Consider the following 19974-nt stretch of genomic DNA (forward strand, 5'->3'; position numbering starts at 1 on the left):
TCAAAAAAGTTGGTTGATTTGAGGTTATTTATTTTTTCCATTCCCTAGTGTTTTTTTTCCTGGAAGAGAAAATAGTAAACTACTACGAGAAAGGCAATTCTCATATTACTTCTGACCCTGTCTCAACCAAGAAGCACTGGCAATCTCCAGAGAAAGTCAATCTTTAGGAGCCAGATCTTCCTCCCGCAAAGGCAATGGAAGTCTTTCTAATGACTTCAGTGGGAGCTGGGTAAGAGTTTAGGTGAGTACACTGTATGCACCACTTACTCTGAGGTCATCTGGGCAACAAGCTGGAGGGAGGTGAAGCCAGCAGTCAGGAAGTTGTCTCTGTACTGGCTCATTTTAATGGCGCTTAACCAATCTTCTACTGAGGTAAAGGCAGTGAAATCTGGGATGGAGCGGTCTAACAGTGGCTGAGAAGGCCTGAAACACAACGGAAAGGAGCCTAGGTCAAGCTGGACTGGAAACACAAGCCGACAGACGCTGTAGATCAAAAACAAGGGTGAAACCAGCCAGCTAGTAGGTAGAAATGGGGTCATACTGGGTTGCCAGCACTTTATAAGATTCATAGCAAACAATAACCTACTGTATAATCAGTGAAGCATTGCCCGTCTGTGGCTGAGAAGTACATTTATTTTGTGCTTATTAAAAATACACCTATCCCAGCCCCCCACACATATGACTAAAATCCATCTATTCTGGATTGCTGCCAAAAATCTTAAATCTCTCCAACATTGCCTGAACTCTCATTCTCCCATCATACCCTCCCCTCCCCCTTGCTGCTACCCCAAAATACCCGGGAACACAAAGAGACCTTGAATCTGAGCTGAAAGGCACTGCAGATAGTGTCCTACTTACTGTGGCTATTGGATTGTACAATATGTGCAGGATGGGTGGACTGCTAACAACACAACTCTTTCTAAGTGTGGTCTGGACAGGTCCTCTACAGGCGGTTTGGAAGGCCAAGGTCTTTATATGGAGTTAAAAGCGGTCCTGGAGATGGTAACTTGTGACAGAGGCAGGATTTGTGAAGGTTTGTGGCACGTCGGCACAAAAGTCTGTTTTCATGAGGTAATGGAACACAGCTTCTTCAGCAAGTCACTATACCATCCTATCCTATCCTATCCATACTACCCCTGCATACCACAAACTCAGTGTTCACTAACATCTGCACAGCCATTTGATTCTACCATGGCTATTTGATTCTATCTTGCTCATGTTTTTTTTATTATTCAGCATTCAGGATTATTTTCATGCACAGACATTATATATCTGAAAGTTTGGAGAATTCCTTGTATGCCACCACTACTTGCATGGGTATTTGGTGCATGGGCACTATTCGTTATTTGTCTTTCGTTATTCTCCTGTTTAAAAAGTTTCAGTATCCAATTAAAGGGTAGAAACAATACTACGTGACTTTCACCATCAATCACATGCCACGAATAATCAATAGCAAAGAGGCCACCCATGAACAACAACTGCTCATCGTGGTATTTGGCTGATGGCTATTTATAGTGAATACATCTGCACAAATCTTGATTGGATCATGAATGATTTGTCAACAAAAAAGAAAAGTAAACTTAATTGAATAATTGATTGCCTATCAACAACTCAGCTAGCTCTATGACCCTACATTCATGGCTTGGAACATTAAGTGATGAGTTCACAAAACCTAACCATTGACTCTCCCAGAACTTCCCACTGCACATATAGTATCAGGGCACTTTGAGACTCACACAGCGGTGATGGTCGCTACAGTTTTGAGGCTTGCCGGGTTGCGGATCATTTTATCTAGGGTGTTGACTATCTCAGTGAAGCGAGGGCGGGTATTGCGGTCTTTCTGCCAGCAGTCTAGCATGAGCTGGTGCAGCGCAGCTGGGCAGTCCATAGGAGGGGGAAGACGGTAATCTTGCTCAATTGCATTGATTACCTGCAGGGAGAAGGAGCATGAAACCAGCAGGTAAATAAAGGAACAAAGCTCATAAGAGTCATCCAAGTTCAAAAATCAAACCCAACCCATACCTCCATCAAAGCAACACCCACCCTGGAAAAAAATCAACCTTTCCATTGGCCAAAACATTCACACTAAAGGCAAGACTTCCCAAATTCACTGGGTCAGATTCACTGCTGGCATAAATGGCTGTATCTCCACTGACTTCAGTGATGCGCCAGAGGCTTTACAAGCGTGATGATCTGACCCAATACCAGAGCAAAGAGCTATGCGTTCTAACAGCCAGGTTTTCAGGGAAAGATGGCCTCTGCAGTACGTCAGTGAAGGGAACCTAGCAGAGTAATCACTTCACCACCACTGCCCTCTCCTCTCTCCGAGGCAGAATCCTTGCCACAAACTACGGTGTTCTACCCGTTAATGATGTGGATGTGGGAAAGCGGTGTGGAGCCAAGGCACTCAGAGGTTAATTTGAGCTCTGATGAGTCAAGGGTATTGTAGTCCCTCTCTGTGGAGAGCAGCCACTCTCATTATCTCTGCCGATCAAACTGGAATACAGTAGTTGAACTACCAAGTCTCTCTCCCTGGCTTACAAACCCTCTGAACATTTTCAAAGGCCTTCCGGCTTCCTGAAGTCCAATTATCAGCCTACTGGTTTTTCTTCCCAATTTCCTATTTTAAAACCTTTCATTTATCAGCCTTTTTCATCTTGAAAACCATCCACTGCTGCACAGGTTGAGAGGCTGGGGCTGGAGTAGCTGTGAGCTAACACTTCACAGTGAAAAGAAAAGGAGTACTTGTGGCACCTTAGAGACTAACCAATTTATTTGAGCATGAGCTTTCGTGAGCTACAGCTCACTTCATCGGATGCATGCTGTCACAGTGACAGCTTCTGCACTACTCTCTGCAGTGACTTCTGGAGAGGGACTGCTGCCAAATCTAAAGTGATATTTGTGGTGTGTGCATCCAGGTGAGCTCCCCATATACTCAGGACTAAGGGCCTGTTCATGGCCTCGTGTCACCAAAAGACCCAGAGAGGGATGGAGCCAGGTCTTTCTCTTCCCAAATATATAGGAGGGAATGGAAAAACAAGCCCCTCACCCCTGTTCTCTGGCTGCCATACAATGGGAGGGAGAAGAGTCTCTTATTCCCCATCGTCTGGCACCCCCAAATGGAAAGGCTGGGAGGTGTGGGGGGAGTAGAACAGTATCAAGCTGGGGGGCTCAGTACCAGGCAAGCCAAGTGCGTGCATGTGCCAAATGTGCCTCGGATCCAAATCCAGATGGTCTGAAATCCAAGCACTGAGGCCTGTGTCTGGTCCTGCTCCCAGGCAAGTAGTGCTCTGACACGCAGGGAAAGCTAAATTGGGGAGGGTTGGCTGGGGAGGGTTTTGGCAGCTGAGGCAGTGGCAGTGGCAGTGAAAATGTGGCCACTCGTTCCTCTCCATCTCCTTAACCACTCGCCTCCTCTGCCTGTCTCTTAACCCCATCCTCTTGCCCCATTCTTTTCCTCTCACATCGCCTTCCTCTTCTCTCTCTCTTTCACTCACCCTGTTCTGTCTCCCTACTTTCCCATCACCCCATTCTGCCTCCCTACACCCCCACTCTCTATCTCCTTCTCCTCCTTCACCCCTGAGCCGCTGTCCCAAGGGTGCCAGAATGGAGGGGCCATGGCCCCACCATTTTTTACAACTGTAAGGATGAACAGTGGGGAGAGGGGTCTTTGGGGGAAGAGGCTGTGCGAGGGCGGGGGCTCCGGGAGAAGAGGGAATGTGCGGGTGAAGCCTTGGGAGGAAGGAACGGCCCAGGGGTGGGGCCACGGTTCAGGGGCTGGTGCCCCGCCCCGTTAGGAAGCTTCCACTGCCCCTGTTCCATCCCCTCAACCCATATTTTCTCCCCATCACCCCCTTTCTCAGGCTTAACATACACTGTGTTGCAAGGAGACAGATACTGTTAAAACTCACTGTGGTGAGGAACGGACTGGGTTGCTGGCTAGCAGCCATGATAACTGTGTTTGAGCTGCCTGCCCCAGCCCTGACTTCCTTATTTGCAATAATGAAATCCCATTGCAGGGCACTGACAGAGCACCCTCTGAGCTTCCCCTCTGCCCATTCTTTCTCTTTTCACAAAGCCTCCTGTACCCCCTGCTTTCCTTCTCACACAGCCTGTCGGGTTGGGGCACTGAGCACTGAGGCTGAAGAGGGGCAGCAGGCCAGTACTGGGAGGAATAGCCTGTTCTCTTCATGCCCCTTGTGTCTCTCCGGAATCTCAGTGGAAGCAGAAGTCTTTGATATCACAAGGGGTTGCTGCTGACCAGCTCAAATTTCAAAGGAGTTTAGACACACACTCCCCCATCTGTGTGAAACCCACCCCAGGAGACCCTGGAAACCAAGAGACTCCTAGTTTTTCATGATATACAGCTATCCTATTCCCATGGTGACTTCTGCTGGAACAGTCTTGGAGTGTAGTGGCTGTCAGGATTCCTACACCGTTCTTTGCAGTGATTCCTGCTGGGAGAGGCTGGGTGGGGTGGGGAGTAGAATAGCATCACCTGGTTCTTCCCCGTGGAGACTGATCCACACACAGAGATAGTGCCCAGAACACTCACATCTTGGTTGGACATGTCCCAGTACGGCCTCTCTCCGAAGGACATCACTTCCCACATGACAATGCCGTAACTCCAGACATCACTGGCGGAGGTGAACTTGCGGTAGGCGATGGCCTCAGGGGCTGTCCACCTCACCGGGATCTTCCCACCCTGGAGAAGAAGGACAAGCAGTTCAACTGTTTTGCCTGGACTGTCTATCACTCCTTGGGACAAAATTACTTAGGAATTACCCAGACTTATTGCCAGCCTTTTCCCTCAGTTTACTAAGCAACTGTTCACATCTCTAGGTGCTGCACAATAATGAAATGTACAGAATAGAAGAGGAATCAAAATATCTCAACAAAACAAAACAACACAAACAAACAATTTGCCCAACCAGATGTATTGAGAATTAAAAATTCTGCATCCAAAACAGATCAACAAAAATCATAACCCCATGTCACTGCTATTGACCCTTTACCCCTGCCCATAAGTCAAAAACCCGAGACAACAGATGAGCTTTGTAACGTGTCCACATAGCTAACATATCCAGCCTCTGGTGGACCTGAGCAGGGAAAACATTCCAGAGTAGAAGGGCTTTTCACCTGCCACCAGCTCCCTCTCATATAGAGCAAGGAAAACCACAGCTTGGGAGCCTCCACTTGCTGCGGCTGTGGAAGTAGGGCAACAGGGAGAGAGGCAGTCTCTGAAATCACCCTGTCCCAAACCACTGAGGACATTATAGGTCAAACCCAACGCTCCTAAATGGGAGCCATGGCAAGCCTTGAAGCACTACTGTAATGCGCTCGCCACACGACATCCTGCTCTGTAAGCATGCCACACCATTGAGCACCAACCTCAGCTTCCAAATGGACCCAAAATGGAGCCCTATTACATTACATTACCTTGAATCAGGAGCTCAAGGGCACTGCACATAGCATCTTACCTACTATCTAGTAGAGCTAGCATTGGGGTGGGAGACCACCTGGACCTAAGTTTAGATGATAAAAGCACAGATGGAGCACCTCCCCCTTTCCCTAATGCTGATGAATATACCCAGCTGAAGAGACCTTCAGCAGCAATGGTCCAGAAGCAACACCCAGCCGGGTCTCAGCTATGCAAAGCTGGGACCTCCTCCTTCATTAAATAATGGCTAGCTACCTATCTTGCATTCAGCAACACAAAACAGATTGCCATTTATTGATACCCTAAGTTTCACTACAAGGCAAAGCCCTGATCACGACGACATTAATCTACATGCCTGAACCCCAGCAACCAATTCCACCTCCTGGATCTGTCTATAGCCAGTGGTGAGCTGGAGCGGGTTCACACCGGTTCGCTGGAACCAGTTGTTAAATTTAGAAGCCCTTTTAGAACCGGTTGTTCCATGGGGGACAACCGGTTCTAAAAGGGCTTCTAAATTTAACAACCGGCCAAAAGTGGTGCCTTAGGCGCCGACTCCCTGGGTGCTCCGGGGCTGGAGCACCCAAGAGGAAAATTTGGTGGGTGCAGCGCACCCATCAGCAGCTCCCCGCCCCAGCTCACCTCCCCTCCGCCTCCTCCCCTGAACGCGCCGCCCCACTCTGCTTCTCTGCCCCTGCCCCCGGCTTCCCGCGAATCAGCTGTTCGTGCGGGAAGCCGGGGTGGGCTGAGAAGCAAGCAGCAGCTTCGCGCTCAGGCCCAGGATGGCGGAGCTGAGCTGGGGCGGGGGGGGGGCACAAGGAGGGCCATTTGCGCAGCAGCAGGTAACCCAGGATACGCGCAGGGGAACTGCTCCCCGCCCCAGCTCATCTCTGCCACCCTGGGCCTGAGTGTGAAGCCGCTGCTTGCTTCTCAGCCCTCCCAGGCTTCCCACCGAATAGCTGATTCGCGGGAAGCTGGGGGCGGGGGACGGAGAAGCAGAGCGGGGTGGCTCGTTCAGGGGAGGAGGCGGAGGCGGAGCGGAGGTGAGCTGGGGCCGGGCGCGGGGTGGGGAGCTGCCGGTGGGGTCTCTGCACCCACCAAATTTTCCCCGTGGGTGCTCCAGCCCCGGAGCACCCAGGGACTCGGCGCCTAAGGTGCCACTTTTGATGTGATCAGTGGGGGGAGCGGCCACTCCCCCTGCTCCCCCTAGCTACGCTACCCCGCCCCTAGGAGCCAGAGGGATCTGCCGGAGCTGCCCCAGGTAAGCACTGCTGGGACTCCCCACCTCACCCCCTGGCAGGTCCCTCTGGCTCTTAGGGGTGGGGTGGACACCCACTACGGTGGCCCACAAGACCCTCCTGCCCAGTTCTGGGGGCATTCAGGGGGCAGGAGGGGGGGAGAATGGGGCTGGGGTCCCAGGGGGGTATCAAGGAACACGGGGGGTTGGATGGGGCAGGAGTCCTGGGGGGTTGGGGTGGGTAACGACTCCCTCGTCGGGTGAGGAGGGAACCGGATGTTAAGATTTAGGCACCTCATCACTGTCTATAGCCCCCAGTAGATGGCAATGCTACTCCACTCCTTTGACCTCTCTGTCATTTTAAGGTGGCCCTCAAGGGGATGAAGATGCTGCAGCTGGGTGCCCAAATAAGGATCTGCAGGGGAAGCTGGCAAAAGATGGTCTGAAGGAAAATCTAATGCCCACCCAAAATACAATACCAAATCCCCCAACCACTTTTACAAGTGTTCTTCAGAAACACCCCCTTGCTACTGCTGCTACTGAGGACAAGTCAATGTGCCCAAAGGGGAGGGATAGGAGAGGGAGAGGAGAGAAGGTACTGGTCAATATTTATGGAGGAAACTATAAAAAAAAACAAAAAAAAAACAATTGACATCAAGGGTATATAGATGAAAAGACATAAAGACCCGAAGAAGAGCTTTGTGTAGCTTGAAAGCTTTTCTCTCTCCCCAACAGAAGTTGATTCAATAAAAGATATTATCTCACCCACTTTTGTCTCTCTAATAAAACTATTTGTTAAATAGAAATGCAGGTGAATAAGGATGAAATAGGCCACTTATTTAGTAACATGTCAAAAGGATTCCTCTAATTTGTCCCTGCATTTTCCTTTTCCTTTAGCTGTATGAGTTACTTCTCTACTCTTTTATTATGGTTTTATAATCCAGGGGGGTCTAGTCTCACAATAACATTATCTTGAATTTATATAGTAGCTTTTTCATCCCAAAAGATGCCCATGTGCTATATGATACAGATAACCAGCTTAGATATCCTTATAAACAAGTATCACATCATCCACCCCTGAAATGCACTCGCCTCAGGAATAAACTGTCCCATAGCACGCAATAATGTCACATGTATTTTTGAAGGACAGGAGGGGAAGAATTAGATGCAGTGCAGTAGAAAGAATTTTGAGATCCGATGTGAGTGCGTGAGCTGGCATTTGGCTAGGATGGCAGGGTTATCACCCCAGAGATGACAAACAGCACCAAGAGATCGATCAGGACTTCCATTTTCTATCTGATCCAGAAGATGTCAATTTCAGCAGCATGCTGCCCTCATGCTACCGTGCTAGGCATTACTTTAGAAAAGACTCAGGACTTCATTCGTCTCTCATCATGGGTAGTTCCAGTGAAGTTGATTGAGTTATGTTGGTGTAAGTGAGATCAGAACCAAGCAATCAGAGTCAAGGACACATCTCAGGAGTTACTAATGGCACTCCCTTCCAACCTGCTTGTGAGAGGTCTCCCACACAAGTGCTGAGCCAGCCCTTGTAACTTAGCTCATGCCACCTGAGAGGATCACAACGCAGGGCAGTCTGGCTGCACGCCTCGTAGCTGAGATTCGAAACCATGTGTGTTGGGCCCTAGTAAATTCATGGTCCATTTTGGTAAATTTCACGGTTATTGGATTTTAAAAATCTTAAATTTCATGGTTTCAGATATTTAAATCTGAAATTTCATGGTACTGTAACTGTGGAGGTCCCGACCCAAAAGGGATTGGGAGGGTGGGTGGTATTGCCATTCTTACTTCTGAGCCACTGCTGGTTTCTTCAGCTTCACACTGGCATCAGTGAGTTTCTAACTTTCGGATAAACTGTTGTCACATCTGTAGGGTCCTACGAAATTCATGTGAAAAACGCGGCACAGACTGTGAAATCTGGTCTCCCCCGTGAAATCTGGCTATTTTAGGGGGTTGTGGTATTGCCACCCTTACTTCTGCGCTGCCTTCAGAGCTCGGCAGCTGGAGAGCGGTGGCTGCTGGCCAGGAGCCCAGCTCTGAAGGCAGCACCACCATCAGCAGCAGCGCGGAAGCGAGGGTGGCATGGTATGGCATTGCCACCATTACTTCTGTGGGTCTGACCTGGCCCCGGTAGTGGCCCATGCAGGAGAAGAGGAAGGTCTGTCCTTCCGCAGCCTGGCCAGGACTAGCAGCTGGAGCCCAGTGCACGGTAGGAGCCCCTGGCTGGGGCGCCCCCTACCCTGCCCCTCCCCAGAGCTTGGGTGCAAAGAGGCCTGGGGCTTCCTGTGAGACGGTGACGACCGCGCTCTCCCCAACCACACTGCCCTGGGCAGTCACCCACGTCACCCACTCGTAAGGCCAGCCCATCGCCCCCCCCAAAACAAGGGACAAAACCCCCATGTCCTGCCACCCTCACTTCTGCACTGCTGCTGGTAGTGACTCTGCCTTCAGAGCTGGGTGCACAGCCAGCAGCCACTGCTATCTGGACACGCAGCTCTGAAGGCAGCGCAGAAGTAAGTGTGGCAATACCACAACCCCCTAAAATAGCCAGATTTCATGGGGGAGACCAGATTTCACAAGCCGTGCTGAGTTTTTCACGTGAATTTGTGACATATGTGACAACAACCGTTTATCTGAAAGATAGAAACTCACCTATGCCAGTGTGAATCCGGAGAAACTGCAGTAAAATCAATTGAATTACTCCAAGTTTGCACTGGTACAACTGAAGTCAAACTCTGGCCCTCCTCCACTCACAAGCAACAGGTAGGAATGGAGCACCTGCCACACTTATTCCCTTCCCACTCTGGTGAGGATAAAGCCATGAAGGGGATGTGCCCTATGCCAGCTTTAGGGTGGGGAAATGTATGTTAATCGAGTGCTATCGTATATGGCAAATGCACCTAAATGATGGGAGCACAGATCGCTCTCGCCTTTAGCATTGCTGGCGTTTTCGTTGACTAACTCCTTCAGTGAAAGGGTTAAACTCATCCGGCAAACCTGCCCTAGGAATACAATGCTAGACGCTTCCATGAATGCTAATGAATGTGCACACAGGTGTTTTAAAGGATTCCGCATTTCCCACAGAGAATCTGTAGGTGCTCTAGTCTCCCAAAGCCGGAAAGCAGACGTCAAAGGCTGGCAGCAACAGCTGCCTCCTTGCTCCTCCTTGCATGTAAAGTAGAAACCTCAGCCTTCAGAGTTCTACCCTGAGTGACACTTCTACACCCTGGGCTGCTTTGCATCACGAAGCACGTACGCTTCCCTGTCTTCAGGCCCCTTCCCCGGGGACAGTGGCAGGGGAGGGGTGAGGGATGAGAGCAGATGCCCTTGGTGCAGAGATGACAGCTTGCCATGAATAGCACTTGAACCAGCTGAGGATTAGCAGGTATTTTCTTCACTCAGATTTAAATTAAAAACACAAGGTTGAGGCAATGCTGGTTTCATTTAGTTGACGTTCACTCCACATATTGAAATACGTCTCTCTGAGCTGCTGTGGCAAGGAAAGGGAAGGGAAGGGAATCATTCCTGCTGCTGGGATGCTCAACAGAGATCTAGTCCCAACCAGCAGCTGCGGATACAGGAACTTGCTTGTGAAATCAGCATCATTTCCACGGCAAAGCACTTTGGTGTCACAACCAGGACATTGTGAGTCAAACTCTTCGTTGGTGTAAATCCACACAGCTCCCTCGCCTTCAGTGGGACTGTGGCAATTTATGCCAGCCGAAAATTTGGCCCTCCGACTTCATCTGGGGTATTGTAAAAGAACAGAAGGATTCTCAAAGAAACAAAAGATCCTGGTTTTATATAAATGATCATTAGCCACAAAGAACAAGGGAAAGAAAGCCAGAGGGTTGTGGGGTTTGATGCACCACGACCTTCCATCGTATGTCATCATTTACCCCAGTGCAAAGTGGGTATCAAATCCAGATGGTAGCACTGTACTCCCACTTTGCACAGGCATAATAAACACATCAATCGCAAGGCATTGGAGACTCAGACCCACACTTCTTCATGTTCAGCTACCCCACAGACTGCTCTGAGTCGTTGTAGTGACATTTCCAAATTCAGTCACCTGTGGACTAAGAAGCAATAGAAATTTCAGTCTGAAGGGCAATTTTTTTCCAAAAAGTTATTGGCCCCTGAGAGAAAGCTCTCATAATGACAGTGAATCCTACTGCAATTAGAGCATCATTACTGCAACTGTGATTTATAGAGAACACATTTTCCCTATATATGGGATTTACCATATAGACCTTCAGGTCTCTTTGCAAAAGGTACAGAATGCTGTAGACCAGGGTCTCTTTCCCCTTCAAAGTACATCTGAATAACTCCCATTAAATGTAATGAGTCTATTACACTCAACCACTAAGGGGAAGCTACACCCAAATCCTATCAGCCCTAGTCCCTGAAAATCATTTCAACTACTGCAATAAAATGACCAGGAGAGGTCAAAGCTGCTTCCAGGGAAGGATCCCTCCTTTTTCCTGCTGCTGATTTGAACCCATGAGGTTGTGTTAAAAATCCTGTGGGAAAGGTCCTAAACCATCCTGTTTAGAATAGCTCATTTTCATGTGGAGGGAGGTTTAGAACACTGATTCTTATTAACACATGAAAACAGAATCTCTGTTTCTTAAGCGTTCATCTGCCTTTGGTTATTTCCCAGCAAACACCACAGTGCAAGATTCTCATCTGGTTTAAAGAGTCCCAGCGCCATAATTCTGTTTGTGACATCATCTCTTGTTACCTTGGCAAGGATTACGATGTCACATTCAGAGGGTTATGACTTCAGTGGGGAATAAGCAGCAGGAGCATATGAACGGTTGGAGAACAACAATCACATTTCCATGTAAATGACTCCAGTAATAGTTAAAATAATAGGGGAGGAAGGGAAAATGCAGAATATGTCTGGTATTTACTCTGGGCTGAATCATTTCAGAAATTGTTTAGCACGAATGTTTTCCATAGCCTTCCATGAAGTGTCAGGTGCTCTTTAAAGATGGATGGCAAAAATACTAGTTAAATAACTACAAACTGAGCAAGTGACTGCCAGCTTGTTTTTCCTGCCTTTTCCCCAGAGCCTCAAATCTGCTGTGGGAGGCAGTGATGTAATTGCAGACAGAGCATCATTTCCCGGCTGCTGGGAAGGCCTAGTATGGCATAAATTAAATATAAACACAGTCGAGAGAATCCATTTTATCTTGAAAGGTGGGAAAGGCTACTTCAAGCCTTTCCCCAGCAGCTAGTGCCACGCATGTTATCTCAAATGACATTGTTTGACTTAAAATGCCACAATCTGTGCTCCTTATTAGACTGCATTGCCATTTAAGTCAAAAGCAGCAGGATCAGACCCTGGCCCAGACACAAAGCCTGTGTGAATTGGCTTAGTTCCATTGACATCAATGGACCACATCCCCAGCTACCTCGGTTTCCTACGTTTGGTGACTCTCCGTATTTATTTACTTCTATTTGATCACATCCAAAAGGTGCTCATCTCACAAGTGCATTCTGCCACAAATTACATTACACACTATAATTCAGATTCCGTGCAATGGGACAACCCTCCGGCCCAGAATAACAACAATCCCTCTACCCAGCTGGCATTTCCTCATAGCTCATAAAGACTTGATCTGTGCCCTATGCAAAGCAGGGGCGGTCTCTGCAGCATGGCCAGAAAGTTAACAAATCTGGGCTCTGATGCACCCAGGGGAGAAGTGGATTTCAGAGTCAAGAGATCTTCACAGAGGCCTTCACAGAGATCACCACATCCTCAGCTCCCTCCTGCAGCTACGTGAGAGAGGTGGGCTCTCTGAGAGCCACCCCCCAAACCAGTTAGGGCTTCAAAGGTCAAAACCATCCCTCTGAATTCCACCTGCAGCTCCCTAAGGAGGTTCCATTCAAAGGTTAGTTCCATGCTGGAGCTGGGGAACACCACGGCACATTGAACAGTCTGAACAGAGGACCTGACAAGAAGACGAAGGAGAAATTGGTCGGTTCAGAGTGCCGTTGTCACAGGTCAAGCCTGCATACATATTTTGTTACTGATTTGAAGCCTTCTATGGTTTGGACCAAACCCGTAAGTTCACTGCTCAGGCAAACTCCTACTGAGGTTGCTTTAATTCTTTACTTTAAAAAATCTTTACATTTTACATTGTACAAAAACAATGAGGAGTCTGGTAGCACCTTAAAGACTAACAGATTTATTTGGGCATAAGCTTTCATGGCTAAAAAACCCACTTCTTCAGATGCATGGAGTGAAAATTACATATTACTCCCTTCTCTTCATGTGTCAGTATATTTATGCTTGTATCTGTAATTTTCACTCCATGCATCTGAAGAAGTGGGGTTTTTTACCCATGGAAACTTATGCCCAAATAAATCCGTTAGTCTTTAAGGTGCTACCAGACTCCTCGTTGTTTTTGTGGAACAGACTAACACGGCTACCCCTCTGATATTTTACATTCTACTTATTGAGCAACATAGACGTGACCAGCTTTGTTGCTGATCTTCAATCCTCAACCCCTTTATTACTGCTGCCAGTAAAAACTGTGTTCACCTTATTTTCACTCTCCAAGGCATGAGCGGGTCACATTATTACTACTGTGGTTTATAAAGGGTTAATAAATTATTAATCCGTCCAATAGGTTGCTCGTGACCATGTTTTATAACTAGCTGTAACACCAGCTGATGAACTTATAACCATCTATAATATATATGACTCATGTCTGTAGTATATTATGACATCTATTCATCATTTATTAACCCTTTATAGGGTATTTATAAACTGAGCCTTAGCATAACGTGTGATTTATTTACTTCATTCACTCCAAATATCACAATCACCCAAATATCTTCTTATTCCCCCCCGCCACCGCATTTCTGATAGCATCCGATGGTATCCAGAGGCCAAGTTCCTGATGGCAGAATGGTTCCAAAAGAATGCTCTAGACTTCTAGAGGGGATCAGGGTTCTGTTATCTTCCTTGCTGCAGGCACCAAGAGGAGAGTGCCAACCTACCGCAGGTGAACCAGGAGACAATGTGGGAGAATTTGGATTACCTATGAATGAGTTAATTAAGCAAGAGAACAGTGACTGGGGAATAGTGGAGCTTGGATTAGATTTGTCTCTTTAATTAATGCCCAGAACAATTTCCAGCAGAGAAAGATAGCTCAGGATTAGAGTGATACTGTAGCTGTACTTAAAACACCTCCTATATGCAATCAGTCTTCCTTCTGCTTCCCCTCCTGCACCCCTTCCCAGATCCCCACTGTTCCCCCCCTCCCCCCCTCATTTAATGGAAGAGAGAGAAATTCTCATTTGAAAACTAGCCAAGAGCCCAGAAAAACTTAAGAGAGGGAGGGGACAAGAGAGAAAAAACAATGAGAGGGAACAGGAAAGGGAGGGGGAGAAAAAGAAAGAAAGGATTATGAAGAAAGGAGCGAGAGAGAGAGAAGGCAGGGAGAGGTACAAAGAGAAAGAAAACAGTTGTTGTCCTTTCAAAGCATGAGAGAAACAAATCACAGGATGCTTTAATGTCACTTGAAGGGAAAGTGGTGAGAAAGGGCCAGATTTACAAGTGTATTTGGGTGCCTAAAGATGCCGATGAGCACCAAAAGCACCTACACACTTTGGAAAATGCCACTGAGTTCCTATCTTCATCTTTAGGCACCTAAATATCTTTGCAAATGCCGCGCAAAGAAGCTATTGCCGATGAATACTGGAATCTACAATCCCATCATTCCATCAGACTGAGCTCCACTGTTGTTTTGCAATGGGTCTACATCCCCAAACGCCACAGCTGAATTGTGGCTGGGATTTACAAAGGCCAGCGCAAGCAATAGAAAAAAAGTCCCCAAGGATCTCCCACCTACTCACCTGGCTGCCCCTATTTACTCCCCTCTTTCGGTGGGACCTGGGCATCTCACCGGCCTTTGTAACCCTTCCCACAGGGCCCAGCTGTAAAGAACTGCCCCCTGAAGTGGGAAAGGCCCCAGGAAGCAATGCAATTTTGTGGAAGCAAAGTGAGATCGGGAAAGGGGACTGTGCATCAAGGCAGAAGGTACATACCAAGGAGCTGGTATAGGTTGGGTCAGAGGTATCATCTTGCAGGTAGCGCGAGAGACCGAAGTCAGACACTTTGCACACCAAGTTACTATTGACCAGGATGTTTCTGGCGGCGAGGTCCCGGTGCACGTAGTTCATCTCCGCAAGGTACTTCATTCCCGCAGCAATTCCCCTGAGCATCCCCACCAGCTGGATGACTGTGAACTGCCCGTCATTTTGCTGCGGTCATAAAGAGCAGGTGCCATAATCAGAATGATCCAGCTATTGCTGGGGTAATAGATAACCCCGTTAGCCAAACAAACCTGTGACTCTGGGTCAGTCAGTTCTCCTATGTAGTGAGATTGTAAGCTGCTTGGGGCAGGGACTGTCACTAGTGCATGTACAGCACCTAGCACAATGGGACCTGAACATGGCTGAGGCCTCCAGACATTACTGTAGTATGAACAACAACCACCGAGCTCCCATTTAGCACATTTTCAGCCTGGGAGTCCAGTTTCTGTTGTGTTTGGTGTCAGGATGATCAGGTGGTTGTTGTTGTTTGGTGTGGGTTTTTTAACTAATTTAGGAAAAAGTCATCTCTAAAAATCAGTGTCTATTTCCATTTCTGGATTTACTCTCTTAAAATTTAAAAACTCTTCTGGGCATCTTTTTATTTTTCAGGCCATTTGTTTTCTCTCTTTTCAATTCTTGCCTCCCCCCACCCGCACCAAAAAAGTGTTAGATTCTGGGCTACCCACAGTATGGAACAAGAGAAAGCAGATCAGGCTTCCCTAGGCCTTCCCACGGATACTGGGGGTGGGGTGGGGGGAGGGAAAGACCATTCGCATTCAGGACTTTCCATAGAGAACATAAGGGTCAACGTTCCTAGGAGACGGACATCAGAGTCTGTTGTGTGGAAAATGTGGCCATCTTATTGGAGGGCACCTCCTCCCTGTCTGTTTTTGGGGTGTCTATGAGTACGATGCCAACAGCAGGGAGCAATCTGTCAGTTCTGAAAAGCACAGGGACTGCAATTGTTCCTGGCACATGCATGGGGGTGCAGGGCTCCCCACAACAGTCTCTCCCTCTCGACTCCTTGTGCATACACACAAGGGTCAGTCTGACTCTGGGGCCCTCAAGTATTTTGCTACTTTGGGCTGGCCCCCATGGAGGGACATTGATGACCTACTTTGCTATCTTTCCAAGCAGCTGATGCACCAATTAGCAATGCTATTTTTACATCAAGACTGAAATTAGACATATAAATTACCTGCTTCTGAGCGTTGGAAAGAAGGTGGCATTAACAGGATTTGGATCCTCGGTTCCCATTAATCATTCCTCCAATTGTCTTTGAAAATCTCAGCCTAAGTGTTTACCCCTCTCTTCTCCTCCCCTTCCCTCTTCATCCATCTTTCTTTTCTGTCCCTCCTTCCCTCAATTCTTTTGCCTACCTCTCTTTCTCCTGCACCCTCCTTCCCCTACCTCCCAATCTCTTGAGAGGTGTGCACCGGAGCTCTGGGTCAGATTGCCTTTGAGCTGCCTCTTGACCCCTAGGACACACCACCTAAGATGCCAGTACAAAGAACGACGGTTGGTTTCCCTGCTGCGTGAGGATTAATACTGTTGCTGCTGCAGCTGCTTCCTCCAGATGATCTCAGATCCCGTAATGAGATGAACACTGTCCACAAAGGAGCAGTGTTTGGAGTCACACAGTGGACCTCTTGTCACTGATGCTCCACGATGCTTCAAGCTGATGCTAAAAATACTCAAAGCTGGCTTCAAATGTGAAGTGAGAAAATAAAAGGGCACTTCTTTAATTCTGGCCATGTTCCCACCTTCCCTCCAGTTCTAGAACACTTCAAATAGCTGCCCATGCCTCAGTGATTCAGAAGTTCTCAGTTTTGATCTAGCATTCCCATCCTTGCAAGGCCTCTCCTGCTTCCTATACTTGTTTCCCTTCACCTCACCTAGCTGGCATGATGATCAGGTGACCAGGCAATAGCAGAGCACTTTTATTTGGGGTGGTTCCTGGTGGGAGTGGAGTCCCCAGTCCTCAGAACGCTTTAGTGCAGTTATGGTTTATCTTTTAATTCAAAAACTGGCCTTTCCCCTCATGGATTTCTTTATTTCCCCTTTTGTAGTAGTGGGCACAGCAACCCTTTCCTCTTGCTGAGGCCTCTGGGGGAGATTTTCATCCGTGCCCAAGAGATTTAGGAGCACAAACCTCACTGAAAGACAACAGGATTTGTGCTCTGAAATCTCTTAGGCTCGTTTGAGAATCTTGCCCTCTCTCAATATTGTTTCTTAGGTTAGTTATTAGGGTTCCCCCTGGAGGCCATGTCCTCCATGAGCCTAGCTGCTAGAGGTTTGACCTCAATGGATCTTCTACAACACAGCATGACTCAATTCCAATGAACATGACTCCATTCCAATGTTATAGCAGAAGAGTAGCCAATGAGGCCATCATGCTTCCTTACCCTCAGAAAGGAGTCCAGAGCTCCATTCTCCATAAACTCTGTGATGATCATGACTGGCCGGCTTTTGGTCACCACTCCTTCCAGCCGAATGATATTTGGGTGGTCAAATTGTCCCATGATGCTGGCCTCACTCAGGAAATCCCTACGCTGCTTCTCAGAGTAGCCAGCCTTTAATGTCTTAATGGCCACATAGATTTCCCTCTTGCTGGGCAGTTTCAGACGTCCTTTATACACTTCTCCAAACTCCCCTGCAATTGCAAGAATATCAGTTGCAACCACTTCTCCTTCTCAACAGAGCATGGTAAAGAACAGCAGTGCCACATAGCTGTCATGGCTCAAATATGGGGGGAGGGATAGCTCAGTGGTTTGAGCATTGGCCTGCTAACCCCAGGGTTGTGAGCTCAGTCCTTGAGGGGGCCATTTAGGGATCTGGGGCAAAAATTGGGGATTGGCCCTGTTTTGAGCAGGGGGTTGGACTAGATGACCTCCTGAGGTCCCTTCTAACCCTGATATTCTATGTGCACACTTAAATAGTGTCCTCTTAACACTATTTGTCTTCCCCCCTTAAAGGGGCAATGTCAAAAGCATCCATTCCTCTGCTATTAAGAATATTCCTGAGCCTACAAACTGCTCTACCTGGATACAACCCTGTGCCGCCATGTAACTCTTCCAATGTTAATGGAGCTTTTTGCAGGTGCCACAGTTCATCTGTGCAAAAGAGCTTGCAGGTTCAGGGCCTAAGATATCAGTAAAACAAAAAGATTTTCCTAAATCTAAAATGTTATAATTTACACTGTTTCCTTTTTGCATTTCACTCCTCTTGGAATGTGAAAGTAAGTGGGTCAGTTTCACTTTTGTTTTGAGTCAAGTTTAACTTCCTGTCTACATGGATGTTAGTGGGACAATGTTAGGGGTCTCAGCTCTACAGGGGAAAGTTTGCATCCAAAATAACAGAGTTTATTTGAAATAGATCAATATCTATGTTATCATTAGGGTTGATGGAAAAGTTTTTGTCAACATTATTTTTTGTCAGAAAATTGGATTTTCACATTTGTTGTTTCCTTGGAAAGTGTCTGCTGTCTTTGACAATTTCTGATTTTGCATCAGAAATCAAAAAAACCTGTAGAACAGAAATTTTTCAGCTGTTGAAAACTGAAGCCTTTTCAGTTTGGGTTTCTTTGAATGATGAGCCAAAATTTTCCATGCAAAAATCTCCAGTTTGCCAAACAGCTCAAGTTATGATTTATAACCTCTTGATCCCGTCCTGCCTTTTCTTTTTAACAATATATAAATTTTAGGCCTCAAACTAATTGACAGTATCCCTTAAAGTTCTCCATTCCCCAGATGTAAAACTACTTAGCTTGAATTTATTATAGAGCAGCCTAAATTATACATCTCTTGTGCAGAAGCTAATGACACCTACAGATCACTAGAATGGTTCATGTTTAAGTCAGATTTGCAGCTGCTTTGCATTGACAGAGCAGCATAAAGCAGTGAGATTAATCTAACCCCAAATTTGAAACAATCAATTGGTTCTTTGAATCTTCCTCACAACTTCTCACTTTCTCTATTTTTTTTCTAATGGCATAATACAGTAATTTAACAATAATACTACAAATGCCACAGGTGATATAGATATAGATATATATGTCCAATTTTCTCTTATTTCCTGAAAGTTAAACCAAGAAGTCAAAGGACCGCCAAGGTCAATGAATTAATAAGTTAACCAAACCCTCCCAAACGTCGGAAGAGTATGCAGAACTCAGGGTGTAGGCAGAAGTGTGAATCTTTTTTTATTTTAACTGAATGAGGTAGCTGGTCCGCTCTGAGCTATGAGCGGATGTAACACAAAAGGGAGGAAGAGAAAGGAAGGTGCAGGAGCTGTGGAGAGGATGGGAGGGAGGGTGGAGAAGACAGCTAATAGTGAGACGAGACACACCTGCTCCAATGACTTCTTCAATCTTCACGAAAGAGACGTCAATCTCCTTGGCAAACTCGCGGACAGCCTCGTTGGGGTCCTCATAAGTGAAGGGGTCAATGTAGATCTTCATCCCTGGAGAGCCTTGTCGTGAGAGAGACAGGAGGGACAGCAACAGGGAGAAAAAACCAGTTGGTATTTAGAGAAAGGGCTTTGGAAGCATCTTACATTTCTCTGATACCTTCTCACTTCTCTGCAAGTCAATTACAATGCTATTTTTCTTAGCTCTGCTACTCCACTCTCTCTCTATCTCATTCTCCATTCTTCCAGCCCCAATCCCACTCATCTGCTCTTATTGTTCTGTCCTCCATTATCTTCCCTCTTGCTCCGCTCCTGGTAGGTGGAAGGTATTACTTATAAGCTGACAGACTGAGACCAGTCCACACAGAGCACACGGGAACCTGGAGCGTGGCCATTATTTATTTATCAAAGTCATACCAAATGCATTAGCAGCAGAGCCAATGTAGAATTGCAGGTTGAGATCAATATTTATCAATCGGACACCTTTTAGAGGGGAAGCCGCCGCTGAGGCCATACCAGGCAGCTGTGACACAGCACACAGATTGAAGGAGGAAGAGATTAGAAAAAGGAGAAAAATAGCAAGGTGGAAAAGGAAGGACTAAAGGAAGAAAGGTTAGAAAGGGAAAAAAACAAAATTTCTTTTAAACTTTCAGAGGAAAAAATAAAAATACTAAAAAGAAAGAAAATTTACAAGGATAAAATCAGAAAGAGAAATACATAAAGAGATACAAAATAAAGCATGAACATATAAAGAGACAAACAGATA

At 46.9% G+C, this 19974-nt stretch overlaps 1 protein-coding gene across 7 annotated transcripts in view; it reads right to left on the minus strand.

Annotated features, from left to right (window-relative positions):
• Nucleotides 1-19974, minus strand: part of EPHB1 (EPH receptor B1) — a 401305-nt gene that overhangs the window by 87365 nt on the left and 293966 nt on the right. For all 7 annotated transcript variants that reach the window (XM_084639911.1, XM_084639912.1, XM_084639913.1 and 4 more), the window contains exons 10-15: nucleotides 19149-19271; nucleotides 17210-17457; nucleotides 14757-14972; nucleotides 4556-4705; nucleotides 1737-1930; nucleotides 268-423 (exon numbers count right to left, since the gene is read on the minus strand). In XM_084639911.1, coding sequence (XP_084496037.1) covers nucleotides 268-423; nucleotides 1737-1930; nucleotides 4556-4705; nucleotides 14757-14972; nucleotides 17210-17457; nucleotides 19149-19271 — 1087 coding nt within the window. The remainder of the gene's footprint in view (nucleotides 1-267; nucleotides 424-1736; nucleotides 1931-4555; nucleotides 4706-14756; nucleotides 14973-17209; nucleotides 17458-19148; nucleotides 19272-19974) is intronic.

This window comes from Lepidochelys olivacea (genome assembly GCF_965140295.1).
Source record: "Lepidochelys olivacea isolate rLepOli2 genome assembly, chromosome: 9".
Lineage (NCBI taxonomy): Eukaryota > Metazoa > Chordata > Testudines > Cheloniidae > Lepidochelys > Lepidochelys olivacea.